Source organism: Rana temporaria, chromosome 5 (assembly GCF_905171775.1).
Source record: "Rana temporaria chromosome 5, aRanTem1.1, whole genome shotgun sequence".
NCBI lineage: Eukaryota > Metazoa > Chordata > Amphibia > Anura > Ranidae > Rana > Rana temporaria.
In genome coordinates, this window is record NC_053493.1 from 142,053,886 (window position 1) to 142,071,592 (window position 17,707).

The following is a 17,707-nucleotide window of genomic DNA, read 5'->3' on the forward strand; positions in this document are numbered from 1 at the left end:
GGCGTAGCATATCTCATATACGATGCGCCGGGGCAGATCTTTGTGGATCTGCCCCACTGTATTTTTCTCAATAAGTTTTTAATGTTTTTTAAATATTCACAAAGTTTTGAATTGATCTAATATAACTATATATGATATTACATTTCTAAAATATGGCATTGGTAACCTGTTGTTTTTCCTTTTTTAGGTTGTCCTTTTATATGCATCTACCTATGTACTTGTGTCTCTCAGTATAGACAGATACCATGCAATAGTTCATCCGATGAAGTTTCTTCAAGGAGGTAAGATAGACATATACAATTTTTTTATGCATATTTTGAGAGATTTTTGTAAATGAAACACTGTTTAGGTCTATATCACAAACTGAAAATGACCAGTACAGTGGTTTCGTTTTTTTAACTATTTTATATATGCTTTAAAGCGGAGGTTCACCCTAAAACAATTATATACCGTTACATCCAGCTTACTGCTGACATCTACAGTATGCTGGTATTTTTTTTTTCCGCTGTACATACCTTCTTATAGTTCTTTTCACCCGGCTTCCGGGTTCTCACTGCCCCGGGGAGTAGGAGTTCCTATGAAGATGCGTAGATGATTGACGTGCGGGTAAGGCGCGTCACGCGTTCTGAAAATAGACGAACTTGGACTCGGCTTTATATGGCGCCTGCGCAGTCAGCTCTACACGGCAGGTTCAGGTGCCATATAGAGTCGAGTCCTAGTTTGTCTTATTTTCGGAACGCGTGACGAACTAGGACTCAACTCTATACTGACTGCGCAGGCGCCGTATAAAGCCGAGTCCAAGTTCGTCTATTTTCAGAACGCGTGATGCGCCTTACCCGCACGTCAATCATCTACGCCTCTTCATAGGAACGCCTACTCCCCGCGGGAGTGAGAACTCGGAGCCGGGTGAAAAGAACTATAAGACGGTAAGTACAGCGAAAAAAAAAAAAAATACCAGCATACTGTAGATGCCAGCAGTATGCTGGATGTAATGGTATATAGATGATTTTTAGGGTGAACCTCCACTTTAAATGCAATCATATTAAATAAATAATGGATTTTATATAAGCTCTGTACCATAATATATTATTATATAAAAAATCTTCAAAAAACTATTTTAGGTAATTTATTTGTTTGTTAGTAGCATTGTGATAGAGATAATGGGGGAGATTTACTAAAATTGGTGCACACAGAATCTGTTGCAGATGTGCATAGTAACCAATAATTGTTCAGGTTTGATTGTCAAAGCTTAAATGAACAAGCTGAAGTTGGAAGCTGTTTGGTTACTATGCATAGCTGTATCAGATTCTGTGTGCACAGTTTTAGTAAATCTCCTCTGATGTGTACTTTTTTTTATAAGTAACACGACTTCAGAAATGTGAATGCATTTCTTTTTTTTTTCTTCAATATATTTTATTTGTCATTTTTCAAATAGACAAAAAGAAAGCATTACAGTGTAGGATAGCATATAGCATTGTGGCACAGTGTGTTAGATATGAAATAGTTCACATCGACTAATACTCTAACAATTTCAGTTACTTCAACAAAAACAGCTATCGCTGTATATAATATTAAGATTTTCCCAGTAGCATTAGGCAGTCAGAATGAAAACTTTACATAGAAAATAAATAAATAAATAAAACATAGGAATTAATCTACCCGAACACCCCTCATGGGGGTCATAGTGTTCGGGAGCTGTCACCCAACATAACAACCAACCAAAGAGTAATCAAGGCAATGGAGAAAATAAAACTAACAGAATACTGTCACATTTTTGTACCAGATGTTCCAAGGCCCCGAAAGGATTGTGTATTTATGAAGAGAGCCCAAGGATGATGCTAAAATCTTCTCATAAGAATTATGTAAATTTAATAGGTCAATAGCTTCACTAAGAGATAGAGGGTCTGTATTCTTCCATCTTCTTGTGATTGACAACCTAGCCACCAAAAGCAGGTGGATTATCGTTCTACTAAGATCGAATGGAAACCCTTCAATTCCCAATGATAAAAGAGCCAAAGCTGGATCAGGTTCTACCTGTGTATGTGTGAAGTCAGAGATTATATTGAAGACTCCAGCCCAGTAAGCTGCCAACTTAGGACAACTCCACAAGACATGGAATATGTCCCCTTTGGCACGACCCGGGCAAAGTCTCCAACAAATATCAGGGGTTTGTGGATCAAATTTGGATATTACCACCGGTGTAAGATACCAACGCAAAGTGATTTTGGTTGATAGTTCCCACAGAGAGGTACAATTAGTAGCAGATTGGTTGGCCCTACAGGCCAAGCACCACTGTTCAGTCGTAAAAGAACATTTTAGATCTTTTTCCCATAGAAGATGTGAGGCAGACTTAATAAAGATTCTCTTTTGTTTAATTATTTGATAGAACAAGGATATACCCTTTTTTTGTCGTGACGGCAAGGAAAAATAGGTCCAAGCTGAAACATTAATTTGTTTGGTAATATGGCCAAGTTTATAAAGACAATGTACTAATTGTGTATACTGGAGATTGTTGGTGAATGCATTTCTGACAAAAAATGATGAGTATTGTGATATTTTCTATTGTTTGCATGATTTTTAAGAGCAGGCTTTTAGATATTTCTTAATCTGGATCCCTGCAAATGTGTCTTTTGAAAAGTAAAATATTTGTGACAATTAAAAAAGACGGTATTTTGAATTTTTACCTTCACTGACAGCTTTTGAGTCCAATAGATCACTTTAACCACTTGACCACTAGGCACGTAAACCCCCTTAATAACCAGACCAATTTTCAGCTTTCGGTGCTCTCACAATTTGAATGACAATTACTCAGTCATACAACACTGTACCCAAATGAAATTTTCGTCCTTTTTTTCACACAAATAGAGCTTTCTTTTGGTGGTATTTAATCACCGTTGGGTTTTTTATTTTTTGCGCTATAAAAGAAAAAAGACTGAAAATTCTGTAAAAAAAAATAATTTTTCTTTGTTTCTGTTATAAAATTTGGCAAATTTAGTATTTTTTCTTCATTCTTTTGCATAAATGTGAAAGATGAAGTTACGCCGAGTAAATAGATACCCAACATGTCACCCTTCAAAATTGCACACGCTCGTGGAATGGCGCCAAACTTTGCTACTTAAAAATCCCCATAGACGACGTTGCAGGGTATTGCGGAGAATTGTGGGGTATTGTGGGGTATTGCGGAGTATTGTGGGGTATTGCGGAGTATTGCGGGGTATTGCAGGGTATTGCGGAGTATTGCGGGGTATTGCGGGGTATTGTGGGGTATTGCGGAGTATTGCGGGGTATTGTGGGGTATTGCGGAGTATTGCGGGGTATTGCGGGGTATTGCGGAGTATTGCGGGGTATTGCGGAGTATTGTGGGGTATTGTGGGGCATTGCGGAGTATTGCGGGGCATTGCGGAGTATTGCGGGGCATTGCGGAGTATTGCGGGCATTGCAGAGTATTTTGGGGTATTGCAGAGTATTTTGGGGTATTGCACAGTGTGGGGGCATTGCAGAGTGTGGGGGCATTGCAGAGTATTTTGGGGTATTGCACAGTGTGGGGGCATTGCAGAGTGTGGGGGCATTGCAGAGTATTTTGGGGTATTGCACAGTGTGGGGGCATTGCAGAGTGTGGGGGCATTGCAGAGTATGGGGGCATTGCAGAGTATGGCTGGTACTACAGAGTATTGCACAGGGAGGGATCAATGGCTGGATCTGTGACTGCATGTGTCACAGATCCAGCCCGCAGCAGCAGCTGCTGCTGCTTCCGCTCTCTCCCCTCTCCTCTCTCACACTGTACCGTTCGGTACAGAGAGGAGAGGGAGGAACCGGCGTCATCACATGACGCCGGTTTGTTTACTAGTGATCGCTCCGTCATTGGACGGAGGGATCACGTGGTAAACCGCCGCTATCATCGGCGATTTACCGTGATCCATGATCAGCCGGGTCCGGAGGACCCGGCGGTCACGGAGACTCCCGTGTGCGCGCCCCACAGGGCGCGCGGGAGCGCGATTCTAGTAGGACGTACATTGACGCCCTCCTAGAGTTAAGCAACCGCCTTGTAGACGTATTTCGTCTATAGGGCGGTTGCTAACTGTTTAAAAATAGATCATGTTATGGATATTACATTGTTGGTACCCTAATATTGCTAAAATTGTTGGAGAGGGATCACAAAGGCATACTACTTAGAGAACAACTGAGGAAACAAAGATTTCTTGTTCTCACTGATAGTTGGCAGACCAAAAAACAGAGAAAGGTAAAACTTGAAGCAATTGTTCACTGATGTAGAAAAGTTATGTAAAACCTTGTGGTTTTTCACCTTAATGCATTCTATGCATTAAGGTGAAAAACCTTCTATAGTGCAGCACCCCCTCAGACCCCCACCCCTCTTTTACTCACCTGAACACTGTCTTTCCAGTGCCGAGAACAAGCACACCATTGGCTCCCACTGCTGTCAATCAAGTCCAATGATGCAGGAGCTGGGGGCGGAGCCTAGTCCTGCTGTCTGTGTCAATAGACGCAGCAGCAGGACACGGGAGCGCACGTATGACATGTTTGTTATTTAAAAAAACAAAGGTTTAGTTATCCTTTTATATAGGTAAAGAGAATCTATATATAGAGGTTTATCTATGTGTTTATTGTTTTATGTTGGTTGAACTAGATGAACTTGTGTCTCTTTCAACTTGACTAACTATGTATACTTTGAATTATTGATGCAGCAAGGCATTGAACTGTATGTTTTTTCCATTTATTCTATTTGCCTTTAGAAAGAAATGCAATGAAGGAAACATGATTTCTAAAGCAGCTATGTTCCCATGACCTCCAATAGTCTTGAACTATTGTCTATTTTTTTTATAATTATGGATACAATAAATTAACATACCTACCATTTGAAAAGTTCTAAAAGTAACTGCATTGTTGAATAGTAGATAATACATCAGCTTTCTTCTTTTTTTTTTTACAGAAAAACAAGCAAAGGTTTTAATTGTAGTTGCTTGGACACTTTCGTTCCTGTTTTCCATTCCCACATTGATAATTTTTGGAAAGATAGAACTGCCAAATGGAGAAATTCAGTGCTGGGCCCTTTGGCCAGATGATTCTTACTGGAAACCCTATATGACAACCGTGGCCTTGCTGATATATTTTATTCCTTTGATCATTATAAGGTAAATATCTCAATGAACATCTGTAAATGTATACAGTAGAATCCAGACTGTTTATTACAACAGAAGATAGTACAACTAAAAAATACAATGAAAAGAACTTATGTTGCTTGCAGGGGCGGACTGACAACTCATGGGGCCCCCGGGCAATAGAAGAGTATGGGGCCCCTCTGGCTTACAGATGGCCACTACGCCAGGAGGTAGTGCAGAGGCAGGGCAGCTAAAATCTTGGGATATTCACATTAAAAGCATGTCATTTTCAGACATATCAGGGACAGATCTAAAAAAAAAACACAGATTTTTACATACTGTCCCTGGTTTTACTGAGCCTGGCAACCCGGATGGGGCCCCCTAGTGGCATGGGGCCCTCGGGCAGTGCCCGAGTGACTCAATGGTCAGTCCGCCCCTGGTTGCTTGGTAAAATACATTTTTGATTGCTCAGATCATGTATATGTGACAATAATCGACCAAAACACTCAAGTAATTTTCTTTGTGTATGAACAAAAGAAGTAAATATGCCTATCAATACTGACACTTTTTAACATTCAATAAACCATGATGTCTGTTTTTCAAGGTTTTTGCTTGGCACATTCTCCTTCTAAAACACTATTAATTTGCAAATGAAAAAGAATGACTTCTAAAAATGTAAAGTCTACATTTAGGCATTGGCGGCTGGTGCTCCAAATTTTTGGGTGTGGCGCAAACGAAAAAAAAACAAAAAAACAATTGCAGCATTACTGTGCCCAACAAATGCAGCCACTGGTCCCATCAAATGCAGCCACAGTGCCATCAATTGTCACCACTGTGCCATGCCATCAAACGCAGCCACTGTGCCATGCCATCAAACGCAGCCACTGTGCCATCAATTGTCACCACTGTGCCATGCCATCAAACGCAGCCACTGTGCCATCAATTGTCACCACTGTGCCATGCCATCAAACGCAGCCACTGTGCCATGCCATCAAACGCAGCCACTGTGCCCATCAACTGTCGCTACTGTGTCAATTGTCACCACTGTGCCCTTTAATTGTCGCCACTGTGCCAATTGATGACACTGTGCCCATTGTCGCCACTGTGCCCATTGTCGCCACTGTGCTTATTGATGCCACTGTGCCCATTGTCGCCGCTGTGCCCATTGTTGCCACTGTGCCCATTGTCGCCGCTGTGCCCTGTAAAATGCCCATCACCCACCTGGCACTTACCTTTATGGGGGTCAGCCATCCTCCTTCCACGTCCTTCGATGTCTTATCCCGCACTCGATGACGCTTCAGTCAGTCAGGTTACCGGTAACCAGAACCGGTGAACCTGATTGGCTGAGACGCTTGTCAGTCTTATCCAATGAATGCACCCCCCGTACGTCCCTTAGATACGTTTCCGGAAGCTGACCACAGCCTGAGGGCTGTACTCGGAAAGCCTATCAGAGCCGCTGGCTCTGATAGGCACTTCCACACAGCCAACCAGCTGCCATTATTCAGGTGGCCGGCGCTTACCATCCAGCCATCTGAATAGTCTGCGGCAGCGGCAACAATAACATAGATTCATGCAATGCATGAATCTATGTTATTGTAATCAGTAGCGGTGCGAGAGCCAGAGGGGGCGGCGCTCCGGCACACTCTATAGACTATAGACTCTATAGAATTTGGTGCCCTTACGCCCGCCCGCTTTAGGCTACGCCGCCGTAACTAAGCAGGCAAGTACATTGTGAATCATGTACTTGCCTAGCTAACTTACGGCGGCGTAGCCTAAACACGCTAAGCTACGCCACCGTAAGTGTAGGCACATCTACCTGAATCTACCTAAGAGTGTTTTTGCACAGAGTTTAAGTGAGTTTAGCTTTTTTTCCTGACAGAAAACTCCAATCAAAAACGCAAACCAGCAGGTTTTTCATTCCCTGCCTTTAAACGCTGATCTTAAAATATGCCTCTAATCATACTAATGTGCATGGACAAATTGGATAACATTGAGCCGCTTCTACAGGCAAAACACAACACTTCTGTAGAAGCCAATGTGTATGGACCCAAAGCCCCAAGAAGCATGGAGGCTGGCGATTCTGACCTTCTCATCTAAAAATACTAATGCCCTTGCTAGCATGATGGTGAATTATTTTGTCACTTTTCCAAGCCAGTGTCTAACGCCGCATACACACCATCACTTTATGTGATGAAAAAAATGACATTTTCTGTGAAGTAAAAAACGACATTTTTGAAACTTCAATTTTCAAAGACGAAGTTGCCTACACACCATCGTTTTTTCACAATGCTCTAGCAAAGCGAGGTTACGTTCTCACCGCGTTTTTCCATTGAAGCTCGCTTCATAACTAGCTTCTGGGCATGCGCGGGTGTAAAAACGTTGTTTTAAACGTTGTTTTTTGCTACACATGGTCAATTTCTGTGAAGTAAAAAACAACGTTTTGAAAAACGACACATAAAATTGAAGCATGCTTCAATTTTTTGTTGTCGTTTTTCACAAGACATAAAACGACGTTTTCCCCCACACACGGTCATTTAAAGTGACGTTTTTAAAAATGTCGTTTTTTTTTCATCACATAAAGTGATGGTGTGTTCGCGGCATTAGAAAGTACTGCGGAAATAAACAAACAGGCAAATATTATTTTATGCAGGCGATCAGCAAAGAAAGCTAGCATATTTCTTTCTTTACACATATTATGAAAAGCAAACTTGTCATGAGAAAAATATGAGGACTTACCAATTTTAGAAGCAGAGGTCTGCAATGAAAACTGGTTTCCTTTAGGCTTGCTTTGTGCCAATTTTCACACCTTTTATTATGTTCATTTAAAATTTACATTTGTATATAAGTTGAAACAGAACAGTTATGTTAATATGGTAAATGAGTAAACTAAATTGCCTCTTTTTTTAATAAAAGTTAAACTTCTAATTAAGTTTAGATAAAATCTCTGACTCTGTCTCTTTGATGTCCTGTTATGATAATTGAGTATATGAAATTGACATTTTGTTTGTTAAGCCAGTGTAAAATTATTTCTTTATTCAATCATGCCAGTGCATGATCTAGTTATATGTTATCTTCATTAAAACAGCTGTGAAAGTTGTAGTATATAGATAAGTGTGGCATGTCCAAAATTGTAATACAGATCAAAACGTTCTATCTATTCTATTCCATTACTCTTATGCCCTGTACACACCATCGGTCCATCCGATGAAAACAGACTGATGGATTTTATGAGCAGTTATTCGATGAAGCTGACTGATGATCAGTCGTGCTTACACACCATCGGCTAAAAAAACGATCGTGTCGGAACGCGGTCACGTACAGTAAACCACGTACGACGGCACTATAAAGGGGAAGTTCAAATCCAATGGCGCCACCCTTGGGGCTGCTTTAGCTGATTTTGTGTTAGTAAAAGACGATTCACGTTTTTCTGTCTGTTACAGCGTGATGAATGTGCTATCTCCATAACGAACGCTAGTTTTACCAGAACAAGCGCTCCCGTCCCCTAATTTAGTCTGAGCATGTGTGGATTTTTAACCGATGGACGTGCCTACAGACGATCGTTTTTTTTCCTATCGGTTAGTTAACCATCAGATAATTTTAAAACAAGTTCCTAGTTTTTTAACTGATGGATAAAAAAACGATGGGGCCCACACACGATCGGTTCAGACTGATTGCTGTACTTCCACACTCAACTCAGGGTTAAACACCACCATTGGCATTTTCTAAGACCTACTTTGGACTGCTGTTTATTTTGCTACATTATTGTAAAATACATGTGCAATGTGCAAATTATTGAAGGGGGGAGGCTATAAAATATCTGAAGAAATACAAAAACAAAATCTGAAAAAATACTTTTATTTGCAGGATTTGTTCAATGTGTTATGACATTTACAACAATTTACAACATTTTTGTTTTTACTCTTATTAAGGATCTTCCATTCACAGCCAAGAACAAAGTTGTTTTTAACTACTTGCCAACCTGCCGCCGTCGTTTTACGGCGGCAGGTTGGCTCCCCTGTGCGAGAGCACGTAATAAAACGTCGGCTCTCGCGCAGACACACAGCTCCCGGTCCTGTCAGGGAGGGAAATGCTGATCTTCTGTTCATACAATGTATGAACAGAAGATCGGTCATTTCCCCTAGTGAGGCCACCCCCCTACAGTTAGAACACACCCAGGGACATACTTAACCCCTTCCCCGCTCCCTAGTGTCAACCCCTTCACTGTCAGTGGCATTTTTATAGTAATCCAATGCATTTTTATAGCACTGATCCCTATAAAAATGCCAATGGTCCCAAAAATGTGTCAAAAGTGTCCGAAGTGTCCGCCATAATGTTGCAGTACCGAAAAAAAAAATCGCTGATCGCCGCCATTACTAGTAAAAAAAATACCCCCTATTTTGTAAACGCTATAGATTTTGCGCAAACCAATCAATAAACGCTTATTGTGATTTTTTATGAAAAATATGTAGAAGAATACGTATCGGCCTAAACTGAGGAAAATATTTTTTTTTTATGTATATATTTTTGGGGGGTATTTATTATAGCAAAAAGTAAAAAATATTATTTTTTTTCCAAATTGTCACTCTATTTTTGTTTATAGCGCAAAAACTAAAAACCAGAGGTGATCAAATACCACCAAAAAAAGCTCTATTTGTGGGGAAAAAAAGGACGCCAATTTTGTTTGGGAGCCACGTCGCATGACCGCGCAATTGTCAGTTATAACGACGCAGTGCCAAATCGCAAAAAGTGCTCTGGTCTTTGGGCAGCAATATGGTCCGGGGGTTAAGTGGTTAATGTGTTACTAAACCTACAACGGTAAACTCAGTCTGTATACAGTATGTAGTAAAGTGTGCGTGTTATACTCACTGAAAAAAGAAGAAAATTGGTATTGAGAGCTTGGACTTTTTAAGCACGATAAAGCATAATGCACAAAAATATAATTTTATTCATTTTTGCAAAAAATAACGCTTTACTGGCCTGGGAAAAAGATTTAGATGACTCTTACACGGACGACCAGTGGCTAAAAGCACTACAACACACTCACTCGGCCACAAAAAGTGCCAACTTATGGGAGCTTTATCACAAAGTTACTCAGAGGTGGTACCTGACTCCATCTAGACTTGCAAAGTTTGGTCAAGGAGTATCCCCTCTCTGCTGGAGACAGTGCTCACAAGTGGGATCACTGTTCCATATCTTATGGGCATGTGGGAGGTTGGCTAGATTTTGGAGCAGCATTTTTGCAATTATATGCCAGGTCACAGGTCTCTCGATGATTCCCTCCCCTTCTCTAGCTATACTACACTTGGGTATAGAGGATATCCCTGCCCCGTTTAGGAAGGTTATCATTCATCTGTTGCTGGCAGCCAAATTGGTCATACTGAGGCCCCATACTCACGAGCAAACATGTCTGCTGAAACTGGCCCGCAGGCCAGTTTCAGCAGACATGTTTGGTCGTGTGTGGGCGCGAGCGGGCCGAATTCCAGCAAACATTTGCCCGCCGGGCCTTTTCCCAGCAGACAAATATTCCTGGACTTGTTTTAAAACAGCCCGCTGGAATTCTGCCCGCTCGGACATGTACGGTCGTCAGTACAGACCTACCGTACATGTCCAGGCGCCCGCCGTCCCTCGCATGCGTCGAATGACTTCGACGCATGCGTGGAAGCATTTTAAAGGCGGGCCGCCCACGTCGCCGCGTCATTGTCGCGGCGACACCGCGTCATCGACGCGGCGAGACCGCGGACACGCCCCGCGTATTGTTTACGCGCGGACTTCTGTACGATGGTGTGTACAACCATCGTACAGAAGCCCTCTGGCAGACATGTATGGTGAAAACGGACCGACGGACCGCTTTCACCATACATGTTTGGTCGTGAGTACCCGGCCTTAGGCTTTGGAGATCCGGTGAGAGTCCCAAAGTGGGAGAGGTGGTCAGAACCATCTCTCTACACTTTACTTATGAACGTATGTTGGCCTACTCAGAAGGCAGGCATGCCACATTTATTACTCACTGGCAGGCATGGGTGGAGTGGTATGACAATAACAAAACCCTATATTGAGAGGGTTAAATAACCATTGAAATAGATTGTTTAACGGTTATGTGCTTGTTCCTTCTTTTTTTCCTTTTCCTTCTTTATTTTTGGCTTTTTGTTTATGATGTGCAGTATGGAGCATGCAGTTCATGCTCAACATCAAAGTTTAACCCTCCTACCCACATGGAACACACTTATATATGTAATGTACTATCGCATGATATTGCATTATTTCCGAGAACATATGCAGTAGAGGTGACATTGGTTCGGTTCTGGGGGTCACAGTTAGTACCCATGGGGGTGGCCCCTGGAAAAGATGGACCCCCGATATGTTTGTTTATTTCTTTGAAGAGATGAAGAATTGTATTTCCTGTGCTGCATTATTGCTGTATTATCGTGTAGTGGGGATGTCTACTCTTGTTGTTCTTTTGACACCCACTTACATTGATGGATGTATATCTGTGATATGTTTTCCATGTATGTTTATACCTTTTGAAAATAATAAAAAACTATTGAAATTAAAAATATTATTTTATTATAGAAAAGGTAATGTATAGTAAGAAGATGTGAAATGCAGCTAAAAACAAGAAGCAGGGCAGCTGCTGAAGAGTAGAATAGTCCAATCAGAGAGTATAATTTAGATATAGACAATCTAACTCCAAGGTAACTGACAAATATGAGAGGGGAGTGTTTTTCGGGGAGCCAAGGTAAATATGGTTAATGGCAAGAGGGAAACACTCCTAGAATCTTCACAATTTAGTAATTAGAACTGATAATTAGGGGCACAATATATGGCCAAAAAACAGAACCCCCAAACAAACAGAGTACCAGGTCATCTGATACAGGAGCACCTCAAAGATATCCAGCCGCCGCTGCATAGGGACACAAGGGAGATGTTGAAAAAAAAATGGGAGATGTTTTGTCAACATCTTCCTGATGTCTCTATGCAGCAGCGGCTGGATATCCCTGAGGAGCTCATGTGTCAGATCACCTAGTAGTCCGCTTCTTTTGGGGTTCTGTTGTTTGGCCATATATGGTACCCCTAATTATCGTCTTGAATTACTATAATGCGAAGACTCTGGGAGTGATTCCCTCTTGCCATTAACCATCTCTAAACAGAAAAAACGTAACCTAAATAGGTGTAAGAAAATTGCAGCGCTAATAAATATAATACGAAATAAATAAACAATAACATATATACTCAATAACACCACGTGACAAGTGATATAAAGTCCATAAAAAATTGATGAACAAATTTGATGAGAAAATTCCTTTTTCTGTGAATCTTCCACCTCACCACTGTGCTGTGATAACTCCCCTCTGAAAAACCGCAATCACCAGACAAATTTGCCTTTCACTCTCGTGTGAGGCTAAATAACTTGTGTATGATCCCACAAATGGATAAACGAATCTCAGCTGGACCACCGTGATAATCCCTCAATAATGTACATGAAAACAAAAAAAGTGCTCCAATAGTGTAAAATTGTACCACCAGTTTAATTCAAAATCACAGCAACACTTCATTCATTAAACTCACATTGAAAAATTTAAAAGTCAGCTTCAAACAAATCACAGCAAACATCAGTGTTTAGTAGGCTCAGCAGTGCTAGGCGGTCTAAACAGCAGCAGCGTCTCTAGTCAGTGAAGCTAGTAAAACTGTAGCCACGTTCCCGACATGTTTGGCAGTAAATGCTTAGTCATGGGAATGGCATTTACTGCGAAACAGCACTGCAATTTTCTTACACCTATTTAGGTTAAGAATTTTCTGTTTAAATATTCATTCACTAAGCAGCAATTGTAGTTTATTTCACATTTTTTCATTGGCACAGTGGTGATAGAGGTTACCCAGGGCGTTTGTATACTATATCAATCATATATTACCATATCTACATTGTCTCCACAAAAAACTCTCCCCCTCTAATATTTGTCAGTTACCTTGGAGTTAGATTGTCTATATCTAAATTATACTCTCTGACGGAACTATTTAATTCTTCAGCAGCCAGCTTCTTGTTTTAGCTGCATTTCACATCTTCTTACTATACATTACCTTAATGTTCCTGAAGAATCACATGGCGTGTAACATGTAGAGCAAGATCAAGTTTATGATGCAACACTGCATCATAACGGCATTCTGGGATTCACTTCATGAAATACGTTTTTCTCTTGTATTTCATGTAGTTGCATAAGGGTTATATACAGTTGCAATATTTTACCACATCTGGTCTATTAGCGTGGATTTTAATATATGTTTTTTCTTTGATTTTCTACAATAACATTTTATTTTTGTACATTATGTTTTGTCGTGCCTTAAAAGTCCAAGCTCTCTATGCCAATTTTCTCTTCAGACACTGATAGAAGTCACAAGCCTACTGATGAGAAAAGGTATTTATCAGTTTATATTTAGTAAAATAAATTGCATTTCCATGTTCTGTGCACTATGGGAGGCCAGATATAGTGAATGTAGGGTCCTGAGTTTAGTAACACTTAAATCAACCATGTAATATGTCAGTTACAGAAATGTCACATGATGTCCCTATGAAGGGAGGTGTTACACAGTCAGCAGGGTCAGGGATTCACACCTTCAGATATAGAATATTAATAAAGGCATTCAGATCATATAATCATCTTGTTGAACTAAATATCATTTGCACATACTGTATAAATGAGTGTAAACACCGTGGCCCGGATTCAAAGAGAATTGCGCATAAATTACGGAGGCACAGGGCAGCGATTTTGCCCTGCGCCCCCGCAAATTTGCGCCGCTGCCCTCGATTCACGGAGCAGTAGCTCCGTAAATTGCGAGGGCGCGCCGGCAAAATTGCCCGGCGTAAGCGCGCGCAATTTAAATGATCCCGCAGGGGGCGGGAATCATTTAAATTAGGCGCGTTCCCACGCCGATCGTAAAGCGCATGCGCCGTCGGGAAACTTTCCCGACGTGCATTGCGGCAAATGACGTCGCAAGGACGTCATTTGCTTCAAAGTGAACGTGAATGGCGTCCAGCGCCATTCACGTATCACTTACGCAAACGACGTGAAATTCAAATTTCACGACGCGGGAACAGCGGGTATACTTTAGCATTGGCTGCCCCTACTATTAGAAGGGGCAGCCTTACGCTAAAGACGCCGTACGGAAACTCCGTACCTTGCGTACGCAGGGCTCGCGCAACATTGTGAATCGGTGTTAGTATGCAATTTGCATACTATACACTGAGCACAATGGGAGCGCCCCCTAGCGGTCAACGCAAGAATGCAGCCTAAAATCTGCGTGGCATTAGAGCCTTATGCCACGCAGATTTTAGGCTGCAGTCGGCGTTACGATGTTCCTGAATCAGGAGAATTTGTAACGCCGGAGCAAGTCAGCAATTGCGCTGCGTAACTATGGTTACGCAGGCGCAATTGCTCTCTGAATCCGGGCCACCATTGGGATCTTAGAATTATTGAACTCTTTATCTGTAGTTCATGCAACAAAACAATATATGTATAGGATAAAGAAATACCCGTAAGGCTTTCTCTACCTTTGTTTGGAGGGGGAAATCCCCTAGGATAAAACTTTCCAGATAAAATTTACCCAAAACAAGGGTGGAATAGCATTACCAGATCTTAAAAAATACCATCAGTCGACTCTCCTAACTTGGATTGTAGATTGTAATATACACCAAACAGTTAAGGACTGGGTATCATTGGAACATATACAATTCACCCAAGACCTCAATACCCTACCTTGGATCCATTCTAAATACCACTCGAAGATTGTTAAGGCGCATCCTCTCGTTGGACCTACTTTAAGAATCTTCCATAGCACATTTAAACCCACAAATACAACCCCCTGGCTCAGCCCTTTAACAACATTAAGAAATAGTCCAGACTTCCCCCGGGACTTGAGTAAAACGTTTTAATACATCACTGGCCACACGAGCGAATCCTGCCCAAGCACTTTTTTAGAAAAGGGAACATATTGTCTAGAGAGGACCTGAATAATGACATTAAGCCCTTCCTAATTTCACACTGGAACTATATCCAAATCAGGCACTACTTGACCAAGACCGATACGGCACACTACTGGACAAGACCAATTACAAAACTAGAAGACCTACAGTATGCACAAAAGAAACCCCTCACAGTCATGTCATATCGTCTCTGTACAATTCACTGTTCGAAGACAAGACAGATTTCTCCAGTTCCTCATGTCAGAATTGGGAAAGAGATATAGATACCTCTCTAACTGCCGAGAACTGGGAAAAAATCTTTACGTATGCGCATAAAGGGTCACTAAACGTAGCCACACAAGAGTGCAGTTTTAAAATAATCACCAGATGGTACAAAACCCCCTCTATCCTTCACAAATTCTCTCCCCTTATCTCTGACAGATGTTGGAGGTGTAAACAAGAAGAAGGCTAGATGCTCCACATATGGTGGTCCTGCCCATTGATACAACATTTTTGGAAATCAGTCCACAAAACCACTACTTCAATCACATCGGAAAGTCTTAGCTTTGAACCAGCACAATATCTCTTACACTTCAATTCTCTCCCAAGAAAACGGTATTTGAAATTGCTACCAATGTTTATGATCAATGCAGCACGGCAATGTATCCCTGCTCATTGGTGCACAAATATCATTCCTTCCAAAACAGAATGGTTCAGGAGAATAAACAACATAGAGAAAGTAGAGGAACTCATAAGCATTTCCCAGGAAAAAATAACGAAATTCTCAACAACATGGCACAAAGAACAATTATTCAGTAAGAATCAAAGGTATCCCCAGCAAGGCTATAAAATATATCGGTAAAGTGGAAGGAATATAATGGTAAATTATCCTAAGTCAGGAATATCATAATACAATCCCCCCCCCCCCTTTTTTCTTCCCTCCCCCTCTCCCATCCCCCTATTTTCCTCTCTTAAACTTTAGAGAAATATAAAATTGAATAACTTGTCTATTGGTTAAAATAGGTAAAACAAAGGTTCTCTTTGGTGAATTGTACGCTTTATATTATTCACACCTTTCTGATTTTTTTCTTTTATTTTCCGACTGATGACTGTATTATACCACACGATTGTAATTTGTGACATCATCCTTACGGTTATTTCTTGTTAATGTTAAGATATGCAGTTATGTGCTGTATTACTATGATGTTCTGTCTAGGTTTTCATATACACCTAATAAAACTTTATGAAACAAAAAAAAGAAATACCTCCAAACATTTTAATATTATATATCATGTTGTGCCATTGTAACCAACTGCCATGCAGTTCAGTTTATTTCTTTTCTTCTCTTCACCATATACTGAGCTCATTATTCTTGGGAAATTGTATTTTACAGAAGGACAAAATACTGGGAGAAAAATAAAAGGAATTGAAGCATGTGAAACGTGTGCAATGCCTTTACAATAGATAAAGAAAAAACACACACATTATGTCCTATCAGAAATAATACTTTTTTTAGATTGATAAATAGATATGTCACCTGTTCCTATTCACGACTGTATGAATCATTTACCTTGATATTTTCGTGGTTTATGTGCAAGTTATTTATTGATAGAGTAATAAAAGGCAAACATCCTTACAATTATTATAATATTATTATTATTATTTTACAGAGTTTATATGGTGCCAACAGTTTGTGCAGTGCTTTACAACATGTGGGGCAGACAGTACAGTTACCATACAATTCAATACAGGAGGGATCAGAGGGCCCTGCTCATTGGAGCAGGGCCCTCTGGGGGCTGGGCTGAATGACCCCCTGTTTGATTCGCAGAAGAACTTTCAAAAAACCGCAAAAGCTTGAAACCGAATAACAAACCCCATTGAAGTCTATTGGCCCTAAACTGGAACAATTAAAGTGCCCATTTTGAAGGCTTATATGCAAGTAAATGGGCATACAATGGTTATGGGGGTCCAGGTATTGCCCTGGGAGACATGTATCAATCAAAAAAATGAAGCCAGTCTGAATGATGAGGCCACAATTTAGTGCACTCAGAACAAGAGTAGAATTTTTTTTGGATGAATTCTGGTGTCTTTTTCGCAGACTTTGGATAGAAGTAAAAGATGCAGAAAAATTAGCCTTTTGGTGTTGGTGGTGCCTTCACATTGTAACCCTAGAGAGGTACTCTTGATGAAAGCAAGAATTGGCCTTGCGGTCAATATTTGCAATGATATGCACCAGTCAAACAGGTGCAGAAATATCCCTGGGTGTTAATTGGGCCCATGAAACCTACACCAAAAAATGTTTTCCAGATAAAATTGACACCCACAGTTCTAGGCAACCTATACAGTCTTTCAGAGATTCAAGATCAATAAAGCACTTAATCAGCGACAATGGCATCAGGGGCTATGATGCAGACACTGCCGATGGGATGTGGAAGCTAACAGCCCAAGGCGCCAAGGACTAACATATATTTTGAAATGTATCACTGAGGTGGCCCCCCTTCTCCACCGCTCCTCTCTTGACCAACAGAAGCCTCAAAATTATGTTTTCCACCAGACTGTAACCTACAAGAGTCAGGAAAGGCTTTACATAAACTCCTCTTTAAGGTGTCCTCAAGAGATTTCATCTTCTTCTCCC

At 40.9% G+C, this 17,707-nt stretch overlaps 1 protein-coding gene across 1 annotated transcript in view; it reads left to right on the plus strand.

The window, feature by feature from the left end:
• Positions 1 to 17,707, plus strand: part of NPSR1 (neuropeptide S receptor 1) — a 291,594-nt gene that overhangs the window by 128,657 nt on the left and 145,230 nt on the right. The window contains exons 3-4 of the mRNA XM_040353188.1: positions 188 to 281; positions 4,949 to 5,150. Coding sequence (XP_040209122.1) covers positions 188 to 281; positions 4,949 to 5,150 — 296 coding nt within the window. The remainder of the gene's footprint in view (positions 1 to 187; positions 282 to 4,948; positions 5,151 to 17,707) is intronic.